General features: G+C 30.0%; 2 protein-coding genes across 2 annotated transcripts; both read left to right on the forward strand.

The window, feature by feature from the left end:
- Nucleotides 1-701: 701 nt before the first annotated feature.
- LOC126693217 (cytochrome P450 81Q32-like) lies at nt 702-5,085 on the forward strand. Its single transcript, XM_050389122.1, has 2 exons — nt 702-1,630; nt 4,338-5,085. Exons 1-2 carry the CDS (start codon nt 743-745, stop codon nt 4,962-4,964), a joined length of 1,515 nt encoding a protein of 504 aa, XP_050245079.1. The 5' UTR covers nt 702-742; the 3' UTR covers nt 4,965-5,085.
- A 10,670-nt stretch (nt 5,086-15,755) lies between these two features.
- LOC126693216 (cytochrome P450 81Q32-like) lies at nt 15,756-20,721 on the forward strand. The gene is made up of 2 exons (XM_050389121.1): nt 15,756-16,663; nt 20,049-20,721. The coding sequence occupies exons 1-2, from the start codon at nt 15,764-15,766 to the stop codon at nt 20,673-20,675; spliced, it is 1,527 nt and encodes a 508-aa protein (XP_050245078.1). The 5' UTR covers nt 15,756-15,763; the 3' UTR covers nt 20,676-20,721.
- The last annotated feature ends 1,577 nt before the right edge of the window (nt 20,722-22,298 follow it).

A 22,298-nucleotide genomic window follows, 5' to 3' on the forward strand; every position in this document is an offset into this window, starting at 1 on the left:
CGCAACCACATTTTCGTAGGAATAAATAGATAAATAAATTTCAATGAAATTTCTTATAAACTGCCTTTTTCAAATCAATTCAGTCAGATTATTTATATAATAAATGTTGGTTCAATTGGTCCGTTCAATACCTGAATCCTGTGCTAGTATCACCCCCCCCCCCCCCCCCCCCAAAAAAAAAAAAAAAAGAAGAAGAAGAAGAAGAAGAAGAAGAAGGAACCTATCCTTAATTGACTTGACTAATTTAGAATACAAACCTTAAAGATAAAGATAAATATATGAATTCGTGCAAATAAAAGTGAATCTTTGTGTCCTTTTTCCAAAAAAAAAACTACCTAACATTTTTATATTTCACAATATTTATTTTAATAAATTAATAATATAATTTGTCATCAACGAATTATTTCACATTTTATTATTGATACACTTTTTTTTTTTAATTATACGTAAACTCATTACAATTGATTATATCAATAATTGTGAACAAATAAAAGGAAAAGTATTGTGTCTAATCTATTAACTAAGTTAGCATTTTTATGTTAGTTCATTTCTTGGATTAAACTCTTACACGTAGCCCCCTTATGTATACCACATATATATATATATATATATATATATTCATATATATATATATATATATTCATATATATATATATATATATATATTCATCATAATCTTTTCACATACCCAAAAAAAAAAAAAAAAAAAAAAAAAAAAAAAAAAAAAAAAAACATATGTGGTATGGAAGACATCTTGCTCTACTCATCTTTGAGCTCGCTTCTCCTCCTCTTCATTGCTTTCAAAATTTTCCTTCAAACAAGAACACAACGCAAACACCTTCCACCCAGCCCACCTTCTCTACCAATTTTAGGTCATCTCCATCTCCTTAAGAAACCTCTTCACCGCACTTTGCACCGCCTATCACAAAAATACGGTCACGTTTTCTCTCTTCGATTTGGTTCCAAACTTGTGGTCATCATATCATCCCCATCTGCAGTTGAAGAATGTTTCACCAAAAACGACATTGTTTTAGCCAACCGTCCTCGTTTCTCAGTGGGCAGGCACTTAGGCTACAACTACACCACTATGGTATCAGCCCCTTATGGAGACCATTGGCGCAACCTTCGCCGCATCAGTGCCTTAGAAATCTTTTCAACAAATCGTCTCAACATGTTCTTAGGCATTCGAAGGGACGAGATCAAGCACTTGCTACGCAAACTGTCAAACAACTCGACCCAAGGTTTCGCTAAGGTAGAGTTGAAATCTATGTTCTCGGAGCTGACATTTAACATTATAATGAGAATGGTGGGAGGGAAGAGGTACTATGGGGAAGATGTGAAAGACGTGGAAGAAGCAAGGCAGTTCAGGGAGATAATGAATGAGATAGTAAAGTTAGCCGGGGCGTCGAATCCAGGAGAGTTTGTGGCGGTGTTGCGGTGGATTGATCATGGGGGTTTGGAGAAAAAGTTGAAGGGACTTGCCAAGAGAACGGATGTGTTCTTGCAAAGTCTAATTGATGAAGTGAGGAATAAGGAAGAGGAAGGGAACAACTTGATCGATCATCTTCTTTCATTGCAAAAATCACAACCGGAATACTACACCGACCAAATTATCAAAGGGCTTATGATGGTAAATGCTACACTTCATTAATTTCTCTCTTCATTCTGACCCATACTACATCTTTCTCTGAACAAAAGTAAAATATCTAGATTACAGACTTAGAGCAACCGCATCAAACGATAGTAAAATATTGTTTATTTTGCCAAAAAAATATATATATTTTTTCTATTTTACACCCTCACTTTTACAAAAACAATTCACGTCAATTTATTTATTCTAATAATTTATTCAATAAAATATTCATTCTTTTACATTTTTTTATTATTTCCTTCAATGATGCAAAAGTGAAAATAAATTATAAGAGAGAGAAACAAATAGTAAAATATCAAATGCAAAGCTTGTATATATGCACAATTTTGCAAGCACTAAAGTAAGTGTTTTTTGGATTAAAATGCGTAAAATTAACCACTTTAACTTTTGTATTTTGCACAATTTTGCAGTCTTTAATGTGATTGCTCTTGGGCGCATATTTTCACAATTTAGACATGTAATAAGCAGTGGTTGGATTATTGTTTTCACAAAGTACTATTAGGGTACCATATATATATATATATATATATAATCCATTCACATGTTAATATTAATGCAAATTTTAACAAAAGTGTATGGATAATTGTGTGATCATATAAGATCTCGAAGAAAAATGAGTGTCATTGGAGTCGGAAACGTGGCACTAGTAGACGCTATAATTTAATCTTGTGTTGCTATCTTATGTATGGCATATATCTTGCCACATGGGCGGTTGTTAGGCCAAGTGGTCTACACGCAAATGACTACTCTATTATTTGGGAGGAATTCATCTCATTTGTATGTATAGGACATAACGTACTTGTGTTATTTATTTTATATTTTTTGCGATGTTTATTGCACACTTTTGTGTGTGTGTAATAGGTTTTACACTATATAAATATATATATATATATATATATATCTATCTCTCACACAAGTACGTTATAAACGAGGGTGTAGACGCCTCTACTAATAATGTGATACATGCAGTGTGAATTATTGGATCCTATTTGCCGGAATGTAAGTCCTCTGTACCGGTTTTTATGTTTTATTTTATGTTTACTAATTATGGTATGTCATGTATTTAATGAAAAAAGAAGAAAGTGGCATATAAAAAGTGTTACATGATCTATTAATCGTGATATATTAATATACAGATCGATATTAGAATAAAATTTAGTTATAAAATTAATTGTAGCTTAAAACTATAACTTTTTTTTTTTAAATATTAATATTACTACATGTTTTGAAAATCTAACAATTAAATTACATGTTCTTTACGATTTTAATACACATGTCAAATTCTGTACCAATTAGATATTATTTACTAAATAATCTATAAGTTTATATTTTATACATAATTTTAAACTACAAAAACTTGCAATTTAAAAAATTTATTGATAACATAGCTATTGATCTTTAATTTACTAAAAATTTTGCAAGCATCAGGGATATAAAAAGAAAATGTAATCCAATGGTAGATTTGTCAAAATTCACCTCCAATAAAAAGATATTGAGTAAGGCTATAACCAATTTTGTAACTAAATTTTGTCCATAATATTATAGACACAACGATTTTCATAATATTTTCCTTAACAATAAAGCTAACAAATTTTAATTGATTCTCATTTGAATTCACGATTAAAATAACTTTATCATCTATCATTGTCAATTTGTCCTTAGGAGTTTTGAAATACTTTATTAATTATGGTGGTTCTAGACTTATTGAATATGTGTGTGTGTTGGAAAAAACTTAGCCGTACTAGATTAAAAATATATGAAATATAATTTTAAATGAAGAATTATATATTAAAAAATGAAATTCTATTTATAAGAAAAGCACAATTAAAATCCTATATCCAAAAATAATAATTTCAAGATCATTTTAGATAGATTTTTAAAGTGAATTGTGTTCTCAATAATTAAAGTTTTTTAAAGTTTCTTAATAAGTTTAGAAGTTCTTACACTATTAAAAAAAATCACATGAAATTCATGTATGACCTTTTTTATTCAAGGAGAGGGAAAAAAAGTAAAAATAAAAATCCATGAGCCATGCCTCTTCTACATATATATAGTTTTACCCTTTTTAGAGAGAGAGAGAGAGAGAGAGAGAGAGAGAGAGAGAGAGAATTGTTGATATATACTTTATAGTGTGGCTTTATGATTTATATTTTGATGGCAAGTTTTTATTTTTTTGGTAAATAATGGAGGGGTTTAATGATCCTAAAATCATATCATTCTTTAACAAGTTACACATTTGTTCTTAGATGTTTCTTTATATTTTAGATTTCTTATAAAAGATTTACATGTTACACATAGTTGAATGATTTTGATAGGTAGATAAGAGGGAAATTGAGGTCAAAACATAGAAATAGGATACCACAAACAATCTTATTATCACATGGCTACTACTTGAAAACCCTTAAATATAATTAAGTTAATATAGCATTTTTATGGGTAGATAATAGGAGAGTGGGGAGGTGGGCTCGAATCATAGACATGAGACATCACAAAAGATATGATTATCGATGGACGATCACTTAAAATTAACTTGATTATAGCTAATTGTTAGAAAACTTCCCCAATTTTTCCTTTCTTTCGGGTAAGATTATATATCTCTAAGAAAGTGATTTTTTTTCGTTGAGTATCGAATCAATCCTTTGTTTATTTCATTTTTTTTTTATTCTTTTAAACACATTTTGTGTAGGTCTTGATACTTGCAGGAACTGACACATCAGCAGTTATATTAGAATGGGTAATGTCCAATTTGATTAATCATCCTAATGTGTTGAAGAAGGCTAGGGTAGACTTGGACAATCAAATTGGACAAGAGAAATTAATAGACGAACTAGATGTTTCTAAATTACACTATCTTCAATGTATCATCTCAGAGACCTTTCGATTGTACCCTGCTGCCCCCTTGTTAGTACCTCATTTCTCTTCTAATGATTGTACCATCGGAGGATATGATATACCACGTGACACAATTTTATTGGTCAATGCATGGGCCATACATAGAGATCCTGAATTGTGGGAAGATACTTCTAGTTTTAAACCTGAAAGGTTTGAAATTGGTGAATGCGACCCATATAAGTTAATGCCTTTTGGATTGGGGAGGAAGGCCTGTCCTGGGACTGGCCTTGCCCAACGTACAATAAGCTTGACATTGGGATCACTGATTCAGTGCTTTGAGTGGGAAAGAGTTACTAATGAAAAAGTTGACATGACTGAAGGTAATGGAATAACCATGCCAAAAGTCATACCATTGGAAGCCATGTGTAAAGCACGCCCTATCATGCATAAGATTCTTTCCATGTCTATGCATGATGTTTGAACTATATCCTTGGGTTTTTAGGGAGTAGCTTAGCTATATTTGCAAAGTATACTTTAGAGTTGTGGTACAAATTGTTTAGTAAACACTTTCATAATAACTAAATTTTATCTTCTTCCTTTTATTTTCTTTTTTGCTTGTACTATATATTTAAATTTTATCAAGTTAGAAATTTTCTTTAACTAATGAGAAAGAATATCAATAATTGAAATATTTCCTTTCCTACGTTTTGGATGTTCAATATGGGCTTAGGTATATGATACAAGCAAAACAAACTATTTAGCATTTCCGAATTCAACTTAGAAGAAATTATTTGTATTTCTCTATAAAAAAATAAAATAAAATAAAATAGAAGTGTAGAGATTTGAAAAATCATACACAAAATATCTCATTTAATTAATTGTTTTTGGACAATAATTTTTTCTTTTGGTTTTGTATGTGAAATGTGTTCAGAGTTGACTAAGATAATGTAGTAGATTCATTGCTATATGTTCCAAATCCCCATTTCACCAATAGGCTTGTAACTGGACAAAATTTGATTATAAACTTGATTGTAATGAATGTCTACAACTTTATTAAATATCTTTTTATTAAATGAGAATTTTGACAAATTCACTATTAAATTACATTTTCTTCTTATATTTTTCATGCTTGCAAAATTTCCATAAGATCAAAAATCAATAGTTATGTCAACAATCAAATATTTAAATTTCAAATTTTTGTAGTAAAAAATTACGCAATCCAACAGCTAGATTTTCAAAAAATATATAGTCATGTTAATGTTTTAGTAGGAGTTGTAACTATTAGCTATAACCTTGTTTATCAGCCAAACTTTGTCCCCTTGTAGCCTAAGTAGCACCCTCCTACTCATCCCTTCAAATTTTCAATTCCTATGTCACTTGTTTAAACCAAGCTACCCTAATGCCTTCCTTCCATTATGAGCAAATAATAATAGGAAAAAGCTTACCTTCAAACTAGTTTGATACTATCTTCTTCCGACCCATTTTGTGGTAGTTGAAAAGACCATTCACGTGTAATTTTAGTCACATGACTTCTTGAATGAGCCATTGACTTATTTAAATAATATACATGAATTATTAAATAGACAAAATTTAGCTACAAAATTAGTCGTAACATTAGGTTACAACCTTATTCAACATCTCTTTATTGGAAATGAATTTTGACAAATCTATCATTAGATTACATTTTCTTCTTATATCCTTCATACTTGCAAAATTTCTAGAAAATTAAAAATTAATAACTATGTCATCAATAAATTATTTGTTAGGACATATGTGATTCACTTGTTAGGAACATATATTACTATTTTATGTAATTGGTTAATCCTTTGACAAAACGCAATTTACTTGTATTTAGGTAGATCTAGGATGTGTTTAATACTTCAAGAAACTGTGTTTTAAGATCAAGTGTTGAAACCATGCAAGTCTGTCCAAGATTCAAGCTGAAAAGTGCAAGTTCATTAAAACTCAATAACTAACTCAATAGCTAGTTATCTATCGAGCTTGAAGAACTGTTCTAGCCCCGTGGCTCGACAGCTACTCGACAGATAGGCATCTGTTGAGGTTTATGAAAAATAGAATTTCAATTCTGTTTTGACTCTATTCTGTTTTGACTCCAATCCGAGATTATGTATTTGGCTTTTCTTTTCTCACAATCCTAGACATATAAAATGATTATTTTAAGGGTTGTCAAAGTGGACACAAGTTACACAAGTGTTGAGTAAAGTTTGTTCAAGCAAGTTGTAACCGGAGACAGAATTTGCCTTAGTTCATCGTTCTTGTGAAGAAGTTGTCGTGTTTTGTGTACCGTAGGGTTTTGTGACCAAGCATCTTCTTGATCTTCATCGTTGGGATGAACTGAAGAACTTTGCAGCTAATAACCTTCTCTAGTTGGTGATTGAAGTCGCGTACTGGAATCCGCGTAATTGGTTAGTCATGTACTGGAAATAGTGCATCAAAAGGAGAAATTGTCACTACAGAACAAGTCCAATTAGATATTGGGGTAAGGGTTCAATTGTAGGTTGGTATAAGGTACTAAGATTCATTTACTTGCAATCGCTTGTTGTGATAATAGTGAAATTTCGGGAGTGGTGACCTTAAACAAATCACTACTCGTTTTTGCCGTGTTGGTTTTTCCTATTCATAAACAAATCACCGTGTCAATTTAATTTTCACTGCACTTAGTTTAATTGGTGATTTGTTTGTGCTACCATACGTTTGCATGTTAATTTGATTAATTAATAAACTTGGCTAATTAATCAATTAATTCATCACAAGAGGTCAATACGTTTTTGGCCTATCATTATTTAAATTGCAAGTTTTTGTAGTTTAAAATTATGTATAAAATATAAACTTTTAGATCATATAATAAATAATATCTGATTAACACAAAATTTGACATGCGTATTGAGAGTGTAAAGAACATGCAATTCAACAGTTAGATTTTCAAAATATATAATAATGTTTATTTTATTGAGTAAAGTTGTAACCTTAGGCTATAACCAATTTTGTAGCTAAACTTTGTTCTTATTAAATCTCCATGTAATGAGTTGGAAGAGATAGCTCCTAACTATTATAGTGCTAAACTTTGTCCTTAATAATAATAATAATAATAATAATAATAATTTCAAAATACACAATTAAAAAAATAAAATTGAACAAACATCTAATTGAGTATATTCAATTCAATTTAATTCTATCTATTTTTGAAGCTATGCTAAAAAATAGGGACAAAGTTGATTAATATCATAGCTCTTAATCTTTGATTTTTTAGAAAAAATTTTAAGTATAGATCGAATATAAGAAAAAAATGTAATTCAATGATGAATTTGCAAAAAATTACATTCAATACAAATATATTAAGTGAAATTGTAGACAAAAGCTATCACAAAAATGTCGTGGTGTTATTTGAGACTTTTTTTGTGTAGGGCCATGTTTTAGTTGTTCAACTGGCTACCTTGCGAAACATACATAGGTTTGTTTTGGGAGTGAAGTCAAGAACTTGACATTAGCATATAAATAGCACCAATGGCTATCGGTAGACCTCATTGGTTTAAAAGAGAAAACCTGGCCCGTTTGTAACTTGTAACAAACTAGTTAGTCTCATGATTCACATGCATGTCTAACTGAATTTTACAACAATTGTCCACATGCCATAAAACTATTTAACATTTTAACCACATCACATGGTATAAAAAGAAGGTTCTTTTCTTATTAGTTTATTGGGCCATATATATCATCATTATGATTTTATTTAGTAGTCAACCATCATGACCACGTTATCATGCAATAGGTGACCACCTCATCATGCCCATGCCTTTTAAAAAGATTATGCCTTTTAAAAATTTATGGTTAAAAAGTAGGTTGTCTTAATTTATATATTATAAACATAGTCACACCAAACGCACACTTTAATGCCTGAATTTTATAATAGAATGGGGCTTAAATATTAAGTTGGTATTTGTATTAATATAAAAATAAAATAAAAAATAAAAAATTGATTGAACCAATTGTATCATGCATATATATTGTCAAACATCATAGTAATATGCTTTTGATTTGATCATTCAGAGAACGGAACATCTAAAATGAATTTATTTTCATGTCATTTTTGTTTTCTTCTCATTGAAAACAAAAAAGAAAGAAAAGGTAATGCTTTTAAAAGTTATGCGTTCTGATTAATAAAATTTACAATAGCAAAGCCTAAGAGAGAGTTTATTCTTTAAAATTCTTAAAATGATTTATATTTTTCTATATCGCTCTATTGAGAGTTTGAACTTTTGTCACATGTATAGTTCAAAAGATAAAGTTGTTGAATTCCTTAAAATGCATTGTTTCACCATCTATTAAAAAACAAAAGTCTAAGATCGAGAGGATCATAGAGTGCGTGAGAGTCAGCATGGCACAGAGAGAAACAGAGAATTTTGAGGCCACGATTGTATAAGTCAAGCAAAAATTCAGTGTTCCACCAACATTAGACTGTTGAAACAGTGGGCACATAGAAAGACAAACTCCATGAGGCACGCATGCGCGCAAACACACCCAGAGAGAGAGAGAGAGAGAGAGGTCTTACAGTGCCAAACACTGTTAGACTGGCCATCAACATCCAACCTCCCACCACAACATTGTTAAATGTTAACCACCTCATTAAAGAGTAACGCTAAAGATACAAAATTTTTTACAAAAAAAATTTACAAACTATTGATGTGGTGATTGGTTATTAGTAAATGATAAAGTGATGTTAGTGGTACGCTTAGATGAAAACCAATATGAAATTGGCTACAACATCAGTTTATAAAAATGCTGTAAAATAATTTATGAATGCAGTATTACTCGGGCGTTAAATATGATTCACTTTTGGTTGGATTGGTTTTTATTTAGATATTAGTGAAAGTCTCATGCGTTGCACGGCTATAATCATGAATTTTCTTTATATTGTGCTTTAGCCTTTAAGAACACATATATTAATATTACACATGAAAAGCAATCCAAATTTATGAGCTTTTAAAAAAGAAAATGAAAAAAGAAGTTAAAATAAAGATAGACTTACATAGGAATTTGGACCGATGAATCTAATTTAGCTAAATATTATCCATGATCTAAAAAGGTATGGGAGGAATTCTAAATTGAACTTAGTTAAACTTTCAAAGAAATATGGTAGGAATTTCACATACTAGCTAAGAAATTAACTCAAAACACAAACAAAATATAAAAATAGATAAACATTGATTAAGTCTTAACAATCAACAAATAAAAGTAACCTAGAATCAGATTGCACTACAGAACATAAAAGACATGTTTTGAACCAAATTCTTCGTAATGATAGTCAATTGAAAAAATCAAAACACTTAAAACTAAATACATAAAATAATCAAAACCTAAAACACACAAAATAGTTCAAAAGTTGAGAATTCAAAAAATAAATAAATAAAACTTATCTAAGAGAAACCAAAAACTTAAATGGGTGTCCTTTATTTTGCTTCTTTGTGAGCGTTTGGATTTGCGTTTCCCTGAGCTGCGTTTGCTTCTTGCACTGTTCATGGAACATGAATAGTGCATTTAGGCTTATGAACAGTAACCCACACTGTTCATGCACGCGGATTACACTGTATAGGAGACATTGTGTACTGTTCATGCACTATTTACACACTGTTTACGGGACCCACACCCACTTTATTCAGGAAAAAATATTAAAAATGGGTTCCATGGTACTATTTTCACATTTAAAATTTATTTTGCTATAGTGTTTTCAGTTTTCAGCAAAATAAGTTGTATTCAAGCGAAACCTTTATAATAGATTTCTTTGATATGATATGATTTAGGTGTGGTTTTGATTAAGATATTTGTACGTGACTTTTGGAACTTGATTGCTTTGTTTTAAATCTAATATCAAGTATTACTCTTTTTTATTTTGCTAGACTTAAATAGTTAGGGCAATAGGGCTTAATATTTTATTGAACAAATTCTTTTTTTTCATATTTTACAACATTTGATTTGTTTCCTGACCCATTTCTATATTAATTACATAAACGTGTAATTTGTGTGTGGTGTTGTGTTTGAAATACGTGAAAATATGTTAATTACATAAATGTATAATTTGTTTGTGGTGTTGTATTTGAAATCCGTGTAAATAAGATGAGCAAATGGCAGTTTATGTTGCAAATGATGGTCCCTCTTCTAATTGATTATGCTAAGCATATCGATATCTTAAGAATTTCTTAATTAATTTAAAGGCTTTGGGTTTGTGTTTTTTATGGTTTTTTTTTTTTTTTTTTAAGAAAACTTCCCTAATAAACTATCTTGGTCTTATAGGCTCTGTTCCAATTGATTTTGGAGAGGAGATGATAAGTGGGTATGTTTCATTTTCTAATTTGGTCCATATATATATATATATATATATATATATATAGTTTGTTTAATTAACGTTCAATTTGGTTGATGGGAAAATGCGGGAAAAGGCATAATCTGATATGGTAAAATTATTTTTTGTAAAAATCAAATCCATTCTTAGAACTATGAAAGATTTATGCACATAACGTATTCTTCTCCTATGCCGTGATCTCCAATATATTTTATGGTTATCTAGATAACATATTTAAGAGATTATTGTAGAGAAGAAGTAACTTCACTTTTTTAATACGATGGAGCACTGATTTCATGATTATGAAATTCATATGACTTTTTTAGCAGTATGTGTTTAAATTTTACTAATTAAATCCTTTTGAATTAAATATTATGCCATAAATTTAAATTAAGAAAAGTAAAGTTTAGTATATTTTTTCAAAGGATTTTTGCATCATCATATATAATAGTAAGAATTTAATCTTACTGTTTTACTGCTAAAAGACTTCCTTAAAAAAATTTCTCTGTAATGAAATTTTAGTATCTTCTATATAAGAGAATTTCATTGGATTAATGCTAGTTTGCTTTTTAAAGGTAAAATAAAGTTATAGGAACCCTAGACTCAGGGGCGGAGCCAGGAATTTTTGTTTGGGGGGCCAAGTTGTGGCACTAATATATTTATCAAGACAACCCCCACATACTCACACACAAAATCATCTTTTATACATTATTTTCAACTACAAAAACTCGAATTTATACAATTGATAGATAACATAACTATTAATCTTTGATTACCTTAGAATTTTGCAAGCATAGAGAATATACAAAGATAATGTAATCCAACGGTCGATTTGTCAAAATTCACATCCAATTAAAAAATATTGATTGGTGTAATATTATTTAGATTTACACTAGGTGTTACTTGAACCCAACTCTATATATATATATATATACACACGTTTTTATTATTATACACACACACACACATATATATACACACGCTTTTTTATTTGATAAGTTATATATATACACACACCTAGCAAAAAAAAAAATAGAGTTTAGTATTTTCAATCAAAATTATGTTTGATGGTGATCTTTCATAAAATAAAATTCATTTTTTCCATTTTCATAGTGAAATTCTTATAAAATTTCATTTTAAATACAAATTATCAAATTTTATACTAAAGTAAGTAAAAAATCTTTCAATTTAACTAATGAAATTTTCAAGAATATGAATGATCCAAAAATTGGAGAAAAAAATTAGTCTCCAAACATATTTGAAACTATTTAAGTCTAACCTATTATGTGGCAACTAAAGACACATTTCATGTATAGTTTTAATGGCAAGATTTTTTTAATGAGTCAATAACTTGTTAATTGCCACATAACAGGTTAAAAAAAATAGATTCAAACATATTTGATGCCAAACTTTATCAAATATTTAACAGATATAAAAGCACATTTTACAATAAAAAATAAAATTATATCTTTATTACTATTAGACCAATTTTTTTTTAAAAAGTATTATTGGACTAATTCAAATATTTGGGGGAGCCAGCTCTTATTTTTATAGACTAAATTTTGAAAACATTAAAATAATTATATATATTTAATTATCCCGCCGCCGCCGCCCAAAACACAACTCCGCCCCTGCCTAACAGTAAACATATTCATAAAAAAATCTCATTGCTGTCTCTGATTTGAGATTTAATTTTTTATCATGGAATAAAAGACTTAGAAATTAGAATTTAAATATCATTCACACCTAAATGTAATTGGCTTCTTGATCATGTGTGTATATACATATATGTTTGCGTATGCCAATACGTAAGCAAATAAATGGATGTGGAATCTTGATCCTTGAATTTTTTATTATTTATTTTATCACTTTTTTTTCCAACTATTGCATGCCGACAGGTTTTTATTTTTCCAAGTTCCATTGTTAGAAGCAAATCCTAATGGGATCACGCACTCGATGACGCAATTGGAAGGAGATAAAATAAAAGAAAAGAAAACAATTATGCGTACTCGCTGACGCAACGCATGCATGTAATCAACTAGTTATCGCACGTGATAAAACTAATTATAATTAAGTGATTTTGCTTATTAATTATCTCAGCTGCAGGGGCGGCGGTACATTATCTTCAGACTTCAGTGGTTTATTCCTGACTTTGGCTTGTCTTTAACTTCAACATGAAAAGTCAGTTTATTTTATTATTTAATTTATTTTTGTTATTATTTAAATGTCCTATTATGTTTTTTGGTATTATTTATGAGTTTTACTGTACTATTTCAGCTAACTTTTATTTTTATCTACGGTATTTTTAGTAAAAAAAATTTTAGTTTCAGCAAAATAAGCGGATCCTAAATAGATCCTATGTATCTCTTTGTTTAGAAGGATACTTTTGATGATTTAATTATAAGCGTAGGCTAAGCCACCATTTGAGACTGGAGAAGTGTTAGGTGGTAAGTTGATATTGGTTCTAATTTAAACTCACCATTAAAATTACGTTTTTGCTCAGCATTAGACTTGCCACTTAAGATTTGTTATGAAAATATTGTGAATATAACATTTCTCTTTGCGATTCGCAAGTGTATGAACCGACACTTAGTAAATCCATGCAAATAAATTTTGCAAACATATATTGATAAGTTCACATGATCTTGTTTTTCTATTCTTAAAACATATTAATTGTTAACTACCCCTATAATTTATTTATTTTTTAATTCTATAAAATAAAATAAAAAATGAAAAATTTAAAGCTAAGATGCCTTCTCAAAAACATAAAGCTAAGATGCATTCATAAAATGTGTGATAGAACTCCTCCAACTCTTGTCTCTTGTACCAGGAATGCAAAGACAATATCCATTAGGCCTAAGAGAAAGACTAAATTAGAAATACAATATTTTTTTTCGAAATAATTTTATTTGATTGAAATAAATTATTTCACTTGCTTTAATTTTTTTTAAATAAAACGATACTAATCACTCCCAATTAGTTTCAACACTGACACCACTAATACCATTATTTATTTATTCTAATAATTCAAAGGTTAGATTGTGAGATTTAAAAACATGGTTATAGGTCAGTAGTTTGTTTAGGCTGCATTTCTTAGAAACACGGTTATAGGTTAGCTGTAGCCTCATTTTTGAAAACCCAACTAAAAAAACCATGACTATATAACACATCTATATATATAAAACCGAAGCTTTTGAAACTCCCACAATTTTCCATGTCAGCACAATATTTAAATTAAATTAAATTTTTCACCTCATCACTGTTTTCCTTTTCCAATGCAAATTAGACTTCTAGCCAATTAAGGACACTCTCCCACCACTTCTACTCTCTACTATTTAAGAATTGCTTGCGTAGAAAACCTAAGCCCCAAAAACTTATTTTTGCCGCAACACAATTTTCTCCTTAAAACTTATTTTTCTTCAAGATTTTTTTTGAGGGCGGCTCATGCTTCACAATTCACATATTCCACTTATGTATTGGACTCCTCTCCTTCTTCGGTCAATGCATCAAGGTTAGGGTTATTTGATTTGTTCAATAAAAATTATAGATTTGTTGCTTTTTCTTATAAGTTTGTCAATTGTTGTTTTGTTTATTTAATTGCTGGACCTGAATTTTTTAATTAAATCTTTAAATTTTTATTGAACAAATCAAATAACCCTAACCTTGATGCATTGACCGAAGAAGGAGAGGAGTCTAATACATAAGTGGAAAAGCTATAATCATGGATTCCCTTCTTTCTATTGTATTTCTCTATTGCGTAATTATATATATATATATATATATATATAATTTTTTTTTTCAATACTTTTGAAACTTTGAATCTTCTTATTTTTTTTTTTTTTTAAAAAAAATTTGGCCTTTTGGAAGTTTTAACATCATAACTTTTGGGTTTTATTTTTTCTATTATCAGAAATTATCTAGAAGATTTCAATGAATATCCATGGATTATTCTTTTTGAGGGTAACCCATCTTTATCTTATATTTCTATTCCTAACTTTTTTTTCCTATATTTTTTCTTTAATTGTCCGTGTTTACGTCTCTTTTGTTTTTCTTATTTTTTCTTTAATTGTCCGTGTTTATGTCTCTTTTTGTGTGAGTATGTGTCATCGTATCTGGGTACTTAGGCAAAATCTATAAAGACTAAAGATGCTTTTTTTTTTTTTTTTTTTGGTAATGAATCCTGAGTTTTTCATGACTTTAGTGAGTCATATTCTTAATGATCGAAATGGTTTTGTTTGACGTAGATTTTGTTCATATTGGTTTCAAAGTTTATTTCTTGGCTTATATTATAGATTGTAATATATTTATTCATCAAACTGTTTAGTTGAGTTTGTTTTCAAAATTGTTTTCAGTGTTGGACATTTTCTTGAAGCATGTTGGTATCATATATTAAAATATTGTTAAGTTGATAATAATAATAATAATAATAATAATAATAATAAATGTCTAAAACGTATAGCTATTAACAAATGTTTTAGCTATATGATTTTATTTTACAAATTCAATTTTGGTGTTGTAGTAAAATAAACAAAGATTAAATTATATATTGTACTCAATACATTTCCCGTGCATCGCACGGGTTAGCGACTAGTTTTTAGTAATTGTTAAACTATGGATATATTTATTGAAAACATAAAAGTATATTAATTGAATTATAAAACTCTTAATCATTGAAATCATTCTTATTATGTACTAACCACTATTTTAATAAATTGATTCAGAAAATTCAACCCCGCCTGTTAACTTGAGTGACAAAAAATACAAAGTAAAACAAGGATTTTGGGCCGTACATTTTCTTTGCACCACATTTTACACATGCAGTCTCCCTATATATACAACGTGTTTCCAAGACGTAGTCACAAAGCATAAAAAAGCATTAAAATCACTTCACCATCTCAATCTCATATGAAAAACAAATAAGCATGGAACACATTGTAATCTACTCATTCTTCTCTTTACTTTTCCTCCTTGCAGTAGCTTTCAAGTTCTTGCTCCAAACAAGAACAAAACACAAACACCTCCCACCAAGCCCACCTTCTTTGCCAATTTTAGGTCATCTTCATCTCATTAAGAAACCTCTCCATCGTGCTTTTGAACACCTTTCACAAAAATATGGCAACATCTTCTCTCTTCGATTCGGGTCCCAGCTCGTAATCATTGTATCATCCCCATCCGCTGTTGAAGAATGCTTTACCAAGAACGACATTGTTTTAGCCAACCGTCCTCGCTTTCTAGCGGGAAAGCTTCTAAGCTACAACTACACAACCATGGCATCAGCCTCTTATGGAGACCATTGGCGCAACCTTCGCCGCATCAGTGCCTTAGAAATATTCTCAGCTAACCGCCTCAACATGTTCTTAGGCATTCGAGAGGATGAGGTCAAGCACTTGATACGAGAACTCTCACGCAACTCGTGCCAAGGTTTTGCTAAGGTAGAGTTGAAATCGATGTTCTCAGAGCTGACATTTAACATAATAATGAGAATGGTGGCAGGGAAGAGGTACTATGGGTACGGTGAGGACGTGAAGGTGGACGACGAAGAAGCGAGGCAGTTTAGGGAGATAATGCGGGAGGTTTTCAAGTATGGAGGAGCGTCGAATCCAGGAGAGTTTGTGCCATTGTTGCGTTGGATTGATCATGGGGGTTTGGAGAAGAGTTTGACGAGACTTGCCAAGAGGACAGACTCATTCTGGCAAGCCCTTATTGATGAGAAGAGGAGTAAGGAGGAGCAGAAGGGAAACACTATGATTGATCATCTGCTTTCTTTGCAAAAATCACAGCCAGAATATTACACGGACCAAATTATCAAAGGACTGATAATGGTAACTGTACTCCATCTCTCTTTAGAGCTTTTTTTTAAAATAAATAAATAAATAAATAAAATAACTAGGGCGCAATTGATATACATAAGGAGAAAACTATACGTAAATTATCATGAAAAATGAATAAACAACTAAAAGGATACGGTGTTAAGTAGTTAATATAATATTACATTATTTAACCTTTTAAAAATTATTAATTTAATCATTTAACCATAATTTTAAAAGGTTTCATGCAAAATACAATTAATAAAATAGTGAAATTACTTAAATTAATATGTTTTGTGTTGGAGTACACATGTTTAGTGTTGAGGCCTTGAGGGTGTAGTGCACATTAGTGTCTATACGATTTTCTCTATTGAATGTGTTAATAGTATGATAGTTTATTTGACAATTAAATAGAACTGTTCAGTGTGATGATTAATGAAATAGATTCAAATTTTAAATGTTTTTATTGAAAATATTAAGATTAATAGCGGAATTAGCAATTTGTCTTTAGGGGGACTAAGTTTAAAATGAGGCCAAATTTTTTTCCTTTGTATTATATTTATATTGTGTTTCACAACACTTTTACAATACGTGTAGGTGAAAAAGTATATGGAAATACATGTAATATTATTTAAAAACTAAAAACATGTATTTAAACTTGCGTACCAAACGGGGCCTATATATGCATCACTTCTAAAAAACATAATAATAATAATAATAATAATAAAACTAAAGAAGGAAAGCATACATGAGGAGTAACTAAGTATATGTTTTGATAGCATCTAGCGTTTGGAGTTTTGTGCGTCCAGCGTTTTTTAGTGGGTCCTGTACATTATTCACAAGACCTACAAGTACTTTTTTTTATAAAAATAACTTTAAAACTAGGTCTCACGGTACTATTCATATATTTAAAAAATATTTTATTACAGTGTTTTTAATTTTCAGCAATAAGTGGTATCCAAACAGACCCTAACATCACCTTTTTCTTTTGAACCTTGAAGTGTATGGTTTATTTCTAGACTTAGTGAGCATTTGGGTTCAGCGTTTTTCTCCTGTGTCTGTGTTTCTGGTGTTTCACACCTCTTTTTTTTCTTTTATTTTTTTTTTCTTTCTTCTTTTTTTTTTCTCCACGCGTTTCAGCTTTAGGGGATAAAGTACACTGTTCACGTACTGTTCATGCACTATTCACGGGTCCTACAACCATTTTATTCCAAAAAAAATATTAAAAATAGGTCCCACAACACTATTCACACATTTAAAAATTATTTTGCTACAATGTTTTCAGTTTTCAATTTTTAGCAAAATAAGCTGTATCCAAACGAACCCTTAGAAATATGTGAAGTCTTAAAGGCTTTAGAAAATAATTACGTGTGTGTTTGGCATGGATGAAATTTGCCAACTTATTTTATTATTCAGCTTATTTTTGCTATTATTCATGGGTCTTAGTACACTTTTTGATACAATTCATAATTCTCATTATACTATTTCAGCTAACTTTTACCTTTATCTACAGTACTTTAAAAAAAAAATTCAATTTCATTAAAATAAGCGGATCTCAAACAGATCCTAAGTCAGAAGAAAGAAATAAAATTTTCCTACTCCTAATATTTTCTCAGACACAAAACTAAGACAAGAAATAGTCAAGCTTGTAAATTATAGTTCTTTGACTTCAAAAAAAAAAAAAAAAGTAAAAACTAGGGGTCTTCGCCATTGATCAACATGTACCAATTGAGTTAGAAAACTCTTAGCTTTATGGAGCTTATTTTAAAAACATAATTTTACGTTGCATACAACATTGTACTTCAAAACACATCTTTTGAGTTCAAACTTCAACTAAAACGTTAAAGTTCAAAACAATTTTAGTAAGTCATGTTTCACAGTTTTAGAACCATTATAATTTTCTAAGTAATCTTGAAATAATTCAGTAGAAAAAAAAAATTATGTACCCTTAAAATGACTAATTTAAAATACTTTCTTCAAAACAAAATTAGTATAATTTGACAAAATTTCCTCTATATGGAATTTTATTCATTTTTTTTAATAAATAAATAAATTATGCCTCTTTTTTCATATAGACTTCATAATTTGGTTTGTTTCTCAACCAAAAAAAAAAAAAAAAAAAAAAACTTCACAATTTGGTTGGACTCATGAAAAACTGAATCTCCCCACAGACCGAACTTTTTTTAGACCTCTATACGGTCATGGCCATCCTAGCTCTCGAGCTTTTCTTGAAGTATATATGGTTAAATTTTATTTTTATATTGTATATATTTAGTTAAAATTTGAACTTTAGAAATCCAAGAATTGCACCTAGTTTTCATTCAAAATTAAACTCGCTCAAAAAGACTCCAAAACATGAAAATAACCCCATAATACATACCTGAATTTCAAGTGCTGCTACCATGTTGAGGTAAACTCGTGCATGGACCAACGGTATCTTGAGGTCCTCCATGCTATCCTCTTTTGTTTACTCTCACTCTCTGAAATTAATTAAGGAAAAAGAAAAAAAAATATTGGATCAATATTATTAATGATTATTCTTTCTTAACTACAAAGTGCTTAAATTTTGATATTTAAAAAAAAAAAAAAAAAAAAAAAAAAAAAAAAAAAAACTCCCCTCATTTCCTTTTCTTTACTTTTTTATTAATTAATATCTGATATGAGAAATAAAATTTAGAAATAAAGAAAGTGGATGCTAATTATGTCTATATATTTGGGTTTTGATATCAGTAAGAGAAAGGGAAGCAAATTATTTTTAAAAAACTATCTATTTGTTTTTGTGGGTTTGATGAGTATAATATAATAAGCAAGCTTGTTTAAATTGAGTCGAATTGAGAGAAATATTTTAATGTCAAATAGATTGGTCTTTGCATTTTCTCAAAGTTATATTTTTATGTTATCAACAGTCCTTAATTTATAATATTTTCTCTACTTTTTTTCTCAAAATATTTTTTAGTGAAATTATAATTCATAAATATGGAGAGGTTAAATAAAATGTGAATGATAGGAGAAGAATAAGGTGGATGAAAAGAAGAAACATATTAGAAATATTGTGTAAACGTAGAATACATATTAGGTTAATGTAAAAAATTTATATGACTTCTATAAGACCAACTATGCTCGATGGCATTTTGGACTGTTAAAAGAAAATATATTAATAAAATTATCTTAAATGTAATAAAAATGTTAAGTTAGCTAAATACTATTAGAACTATAAAAATAAACAAAAAAATAAATCTAGCTGAGTAGTAATATAAGGAAATCAAAATATGGGTGATCCCTATTGATGAAAAGATGGGGAGAGTTACTTGAGATGGTTTAATCAAGTTTGGAATATATAGGGATCACCCATTTTTAATATTACCAAAAATAAATCTATTTTTTAATGTATATTGGATAGGTTTTGATACTTGCAGGGACTGACACATCATCAGCAACATTAGAATGGGCAATGGCCAATCTTCTCAACCATCCAAATGTATTGAAGAAGGTTACAGTTGAATTAGACAACCAAATTGGAGAAGACAAATTGATCAATGAATTGGACATCTCTAAATTATCCTATCTTCAAAGTATTATCTTAGAGACCCTTCGATTGTATCCAACAGCCCCATTGCTCCTACCTCACATGTCTTCAGATGATTGTACCATCCAAGGATATGATGTTCCACATAACACAATATTATTGGTTAATGCATGGGCCATTCATAGAGACCCTAATGTGTGGGATGATGCAGCTAGTTTTAAGCCTGAAAGGTTTGAAACTAACAAGGCTGACGCATACAAGTTAATGCCATTTGGACTAGGGAGGAGATCTTGTCCTGGGGCAGGCCTTGCACAACGAACTATGAGTTTAACTTTGGGATCATTGATTCAATGCTTTGAGTGGGAGAGGCTGGGTGAGAAAGCGATTGACATGGCTGAAAGTGACGGGACAACTATGCCCAAAGCCATAGCATTGGAGGCCAACTTTAAAGTGCGCCCAGTTATGAATGAGGTTCTTTCTAAGTTTGTGGATAATGTTTAAACATAAGGTTTAAAAAACTTAATTATATTTTCAAAGAATGTTTTAGTATTAATTATCAATTATAATATGTACACTAGTAGTAGTACATTATAGTATTGTTGTATTCATGTATATTTGTATCTTTTTCTTTTCTGTTGTCTTGCACATGATAATAGTTTGTTTCAATTTCGAAGGTTGTTTAAGAAATAAGAAAGAATTTGGGTTATTTCAAATTTCCTTTCCAAGTTTATACATTTAAAATTGGGGTTTATATTTAGGGAATCATGAATTTGGAGGGAACTAAGAGAATTCTTACATGCTCAATTTTGCACGTGCAAAGCCACCTAGCTAGCAAAAATTATCTTATGAAGTGGACAAAGGAGATACTTTTTTCCTAACTAGAGCAGAGGCAACAAAGAAATATCATTTATAAGTTGTTGACTTATATATGAGCCTAGGGAGATTGACAAAAACTTAAGGCTTGTTTGGTAATGTTGTTCTAGTAACATTGTTTGTAATTTTTTGGAAATACGTGTGGGTGAAAAAATGTGTGGAAATATGTGTAATATTTTTTAAAAATTGAAAACTATTGTTTAAGTTGTGGTACCAAACATCCCCTTAGTTGTGCTATATTAAGAAGGTATTGTCCTTATAAAATAGAATTTTAAATGACGAATCATATATTAAACAGAAATTAGCCAAAAATCATATCATTCTTTTACACATTACATATAGATTTACTTGTTACACATAGTTGAGTGTTTTTGATAGGTAGATAAGGGAAGTATTGGGGTCAAAACCTAAATATAGGAGACCATAAAAAATGTTATTACAACAGAGTTATTACTTAAACTCTTACACAAAATTGAGTTAATTATTTATGTTTTGGTTTTTCTTTTATTAGATAGATAATTGGGGAGGGAGGAAGTGAGGTTTATGCCACACATATAGGACATGCCATAAAGGATGCAATTATTACTAAACTATTGTCGAGAGTTCTTTTTTACATTTCTTGTACCTTAGACATGCATCTTGATGTTATTGGACAATGCTTAGTCTAGGCTTTTTCTAAGAAGGAAGTTGGGTCTAACGCTCCTCGGAATGGGCTCTAAAATACCACTCTGCCGCTGCTAATTTGTGCACAAACGCTGAGTCCAAGTCCAAGGGAAGACGCTGCAAAATGGGCTTATCCTCTATTTCTGCCACAGAATGAACTTTTCTCCAGTTTCTGCCGCGGAATGAACTTTTCTCCAGTTTCTGTCGTAGGACTGACTTTTCTGCTATGTAGCAAAACTTTCTACTGAACAGTAAAACCATCAGCTGTGCAATAAAACTTTCTGCTATGCAATAAAGCTTCTTGCTATGTAGTAAAGTTTTCTGCTATGCATTAAAGATGTCTGTTGTGCATTAAAGCTGTCTGTTGTGCATTAAAGCCTCCTGTCGTGCAGTTTAGCCTTTTGTTGTGCCATAAAGTTGTCTGCTGTGCATTAAAGCTGTCTGTTGTGCATTAAAGTCTTCTGTCGTACAGTAAAGCCTTTTGCAATGTGAATGACAAGTCTTCATTTTTTTACTGCAGAAATACTTTTCTACTTCCTGCACATAAACAAATCTAAAACCCAAAGAAAACACCAATCAAGCAAATGT

This window comes from Quercus robur, chromosome 7 (assembly GCF_932294415.1).
Source record: "Quercus robur chromosome 7, dhQueRobu3.1, whole genome shotgun sequence".
Lineage (NCBI taxonomy): Eukaryota > Viridiplantae > Streptophyta > Magnoliopsida > Fagales > Fagaceae > Quercus > Quercus robur.

Coding starts and splice junctions, on each gene's coding strand:
- LOC126693217 (XM_050389122.1), top strand. CDS start 743: ATGGAAGACATCTTGCTCTACTCATCTTTGAGCTCGCTTCTCCTCCTC. Junction 1,631..4,337: donor TTATCAAAGGGCTTATGATG/GTAAATGCTACA, acceptor CATTTTGTGTAG/GTCTTGATACTTGCAGGAAC.
- LOC126693216 (XM_050389121.1), top strand. CDS start 15,764: ATGGAACACATTGTAATCTACTCATTCTTCTCTTTACTTTTCCTCCTT. Junction 16,664..20,048: donor TTATCAAAGGACTGATAATG/GTAACTGTACTC, acceptor TATATTGGATAG/GTTTTGATACTTGCAGGGAC.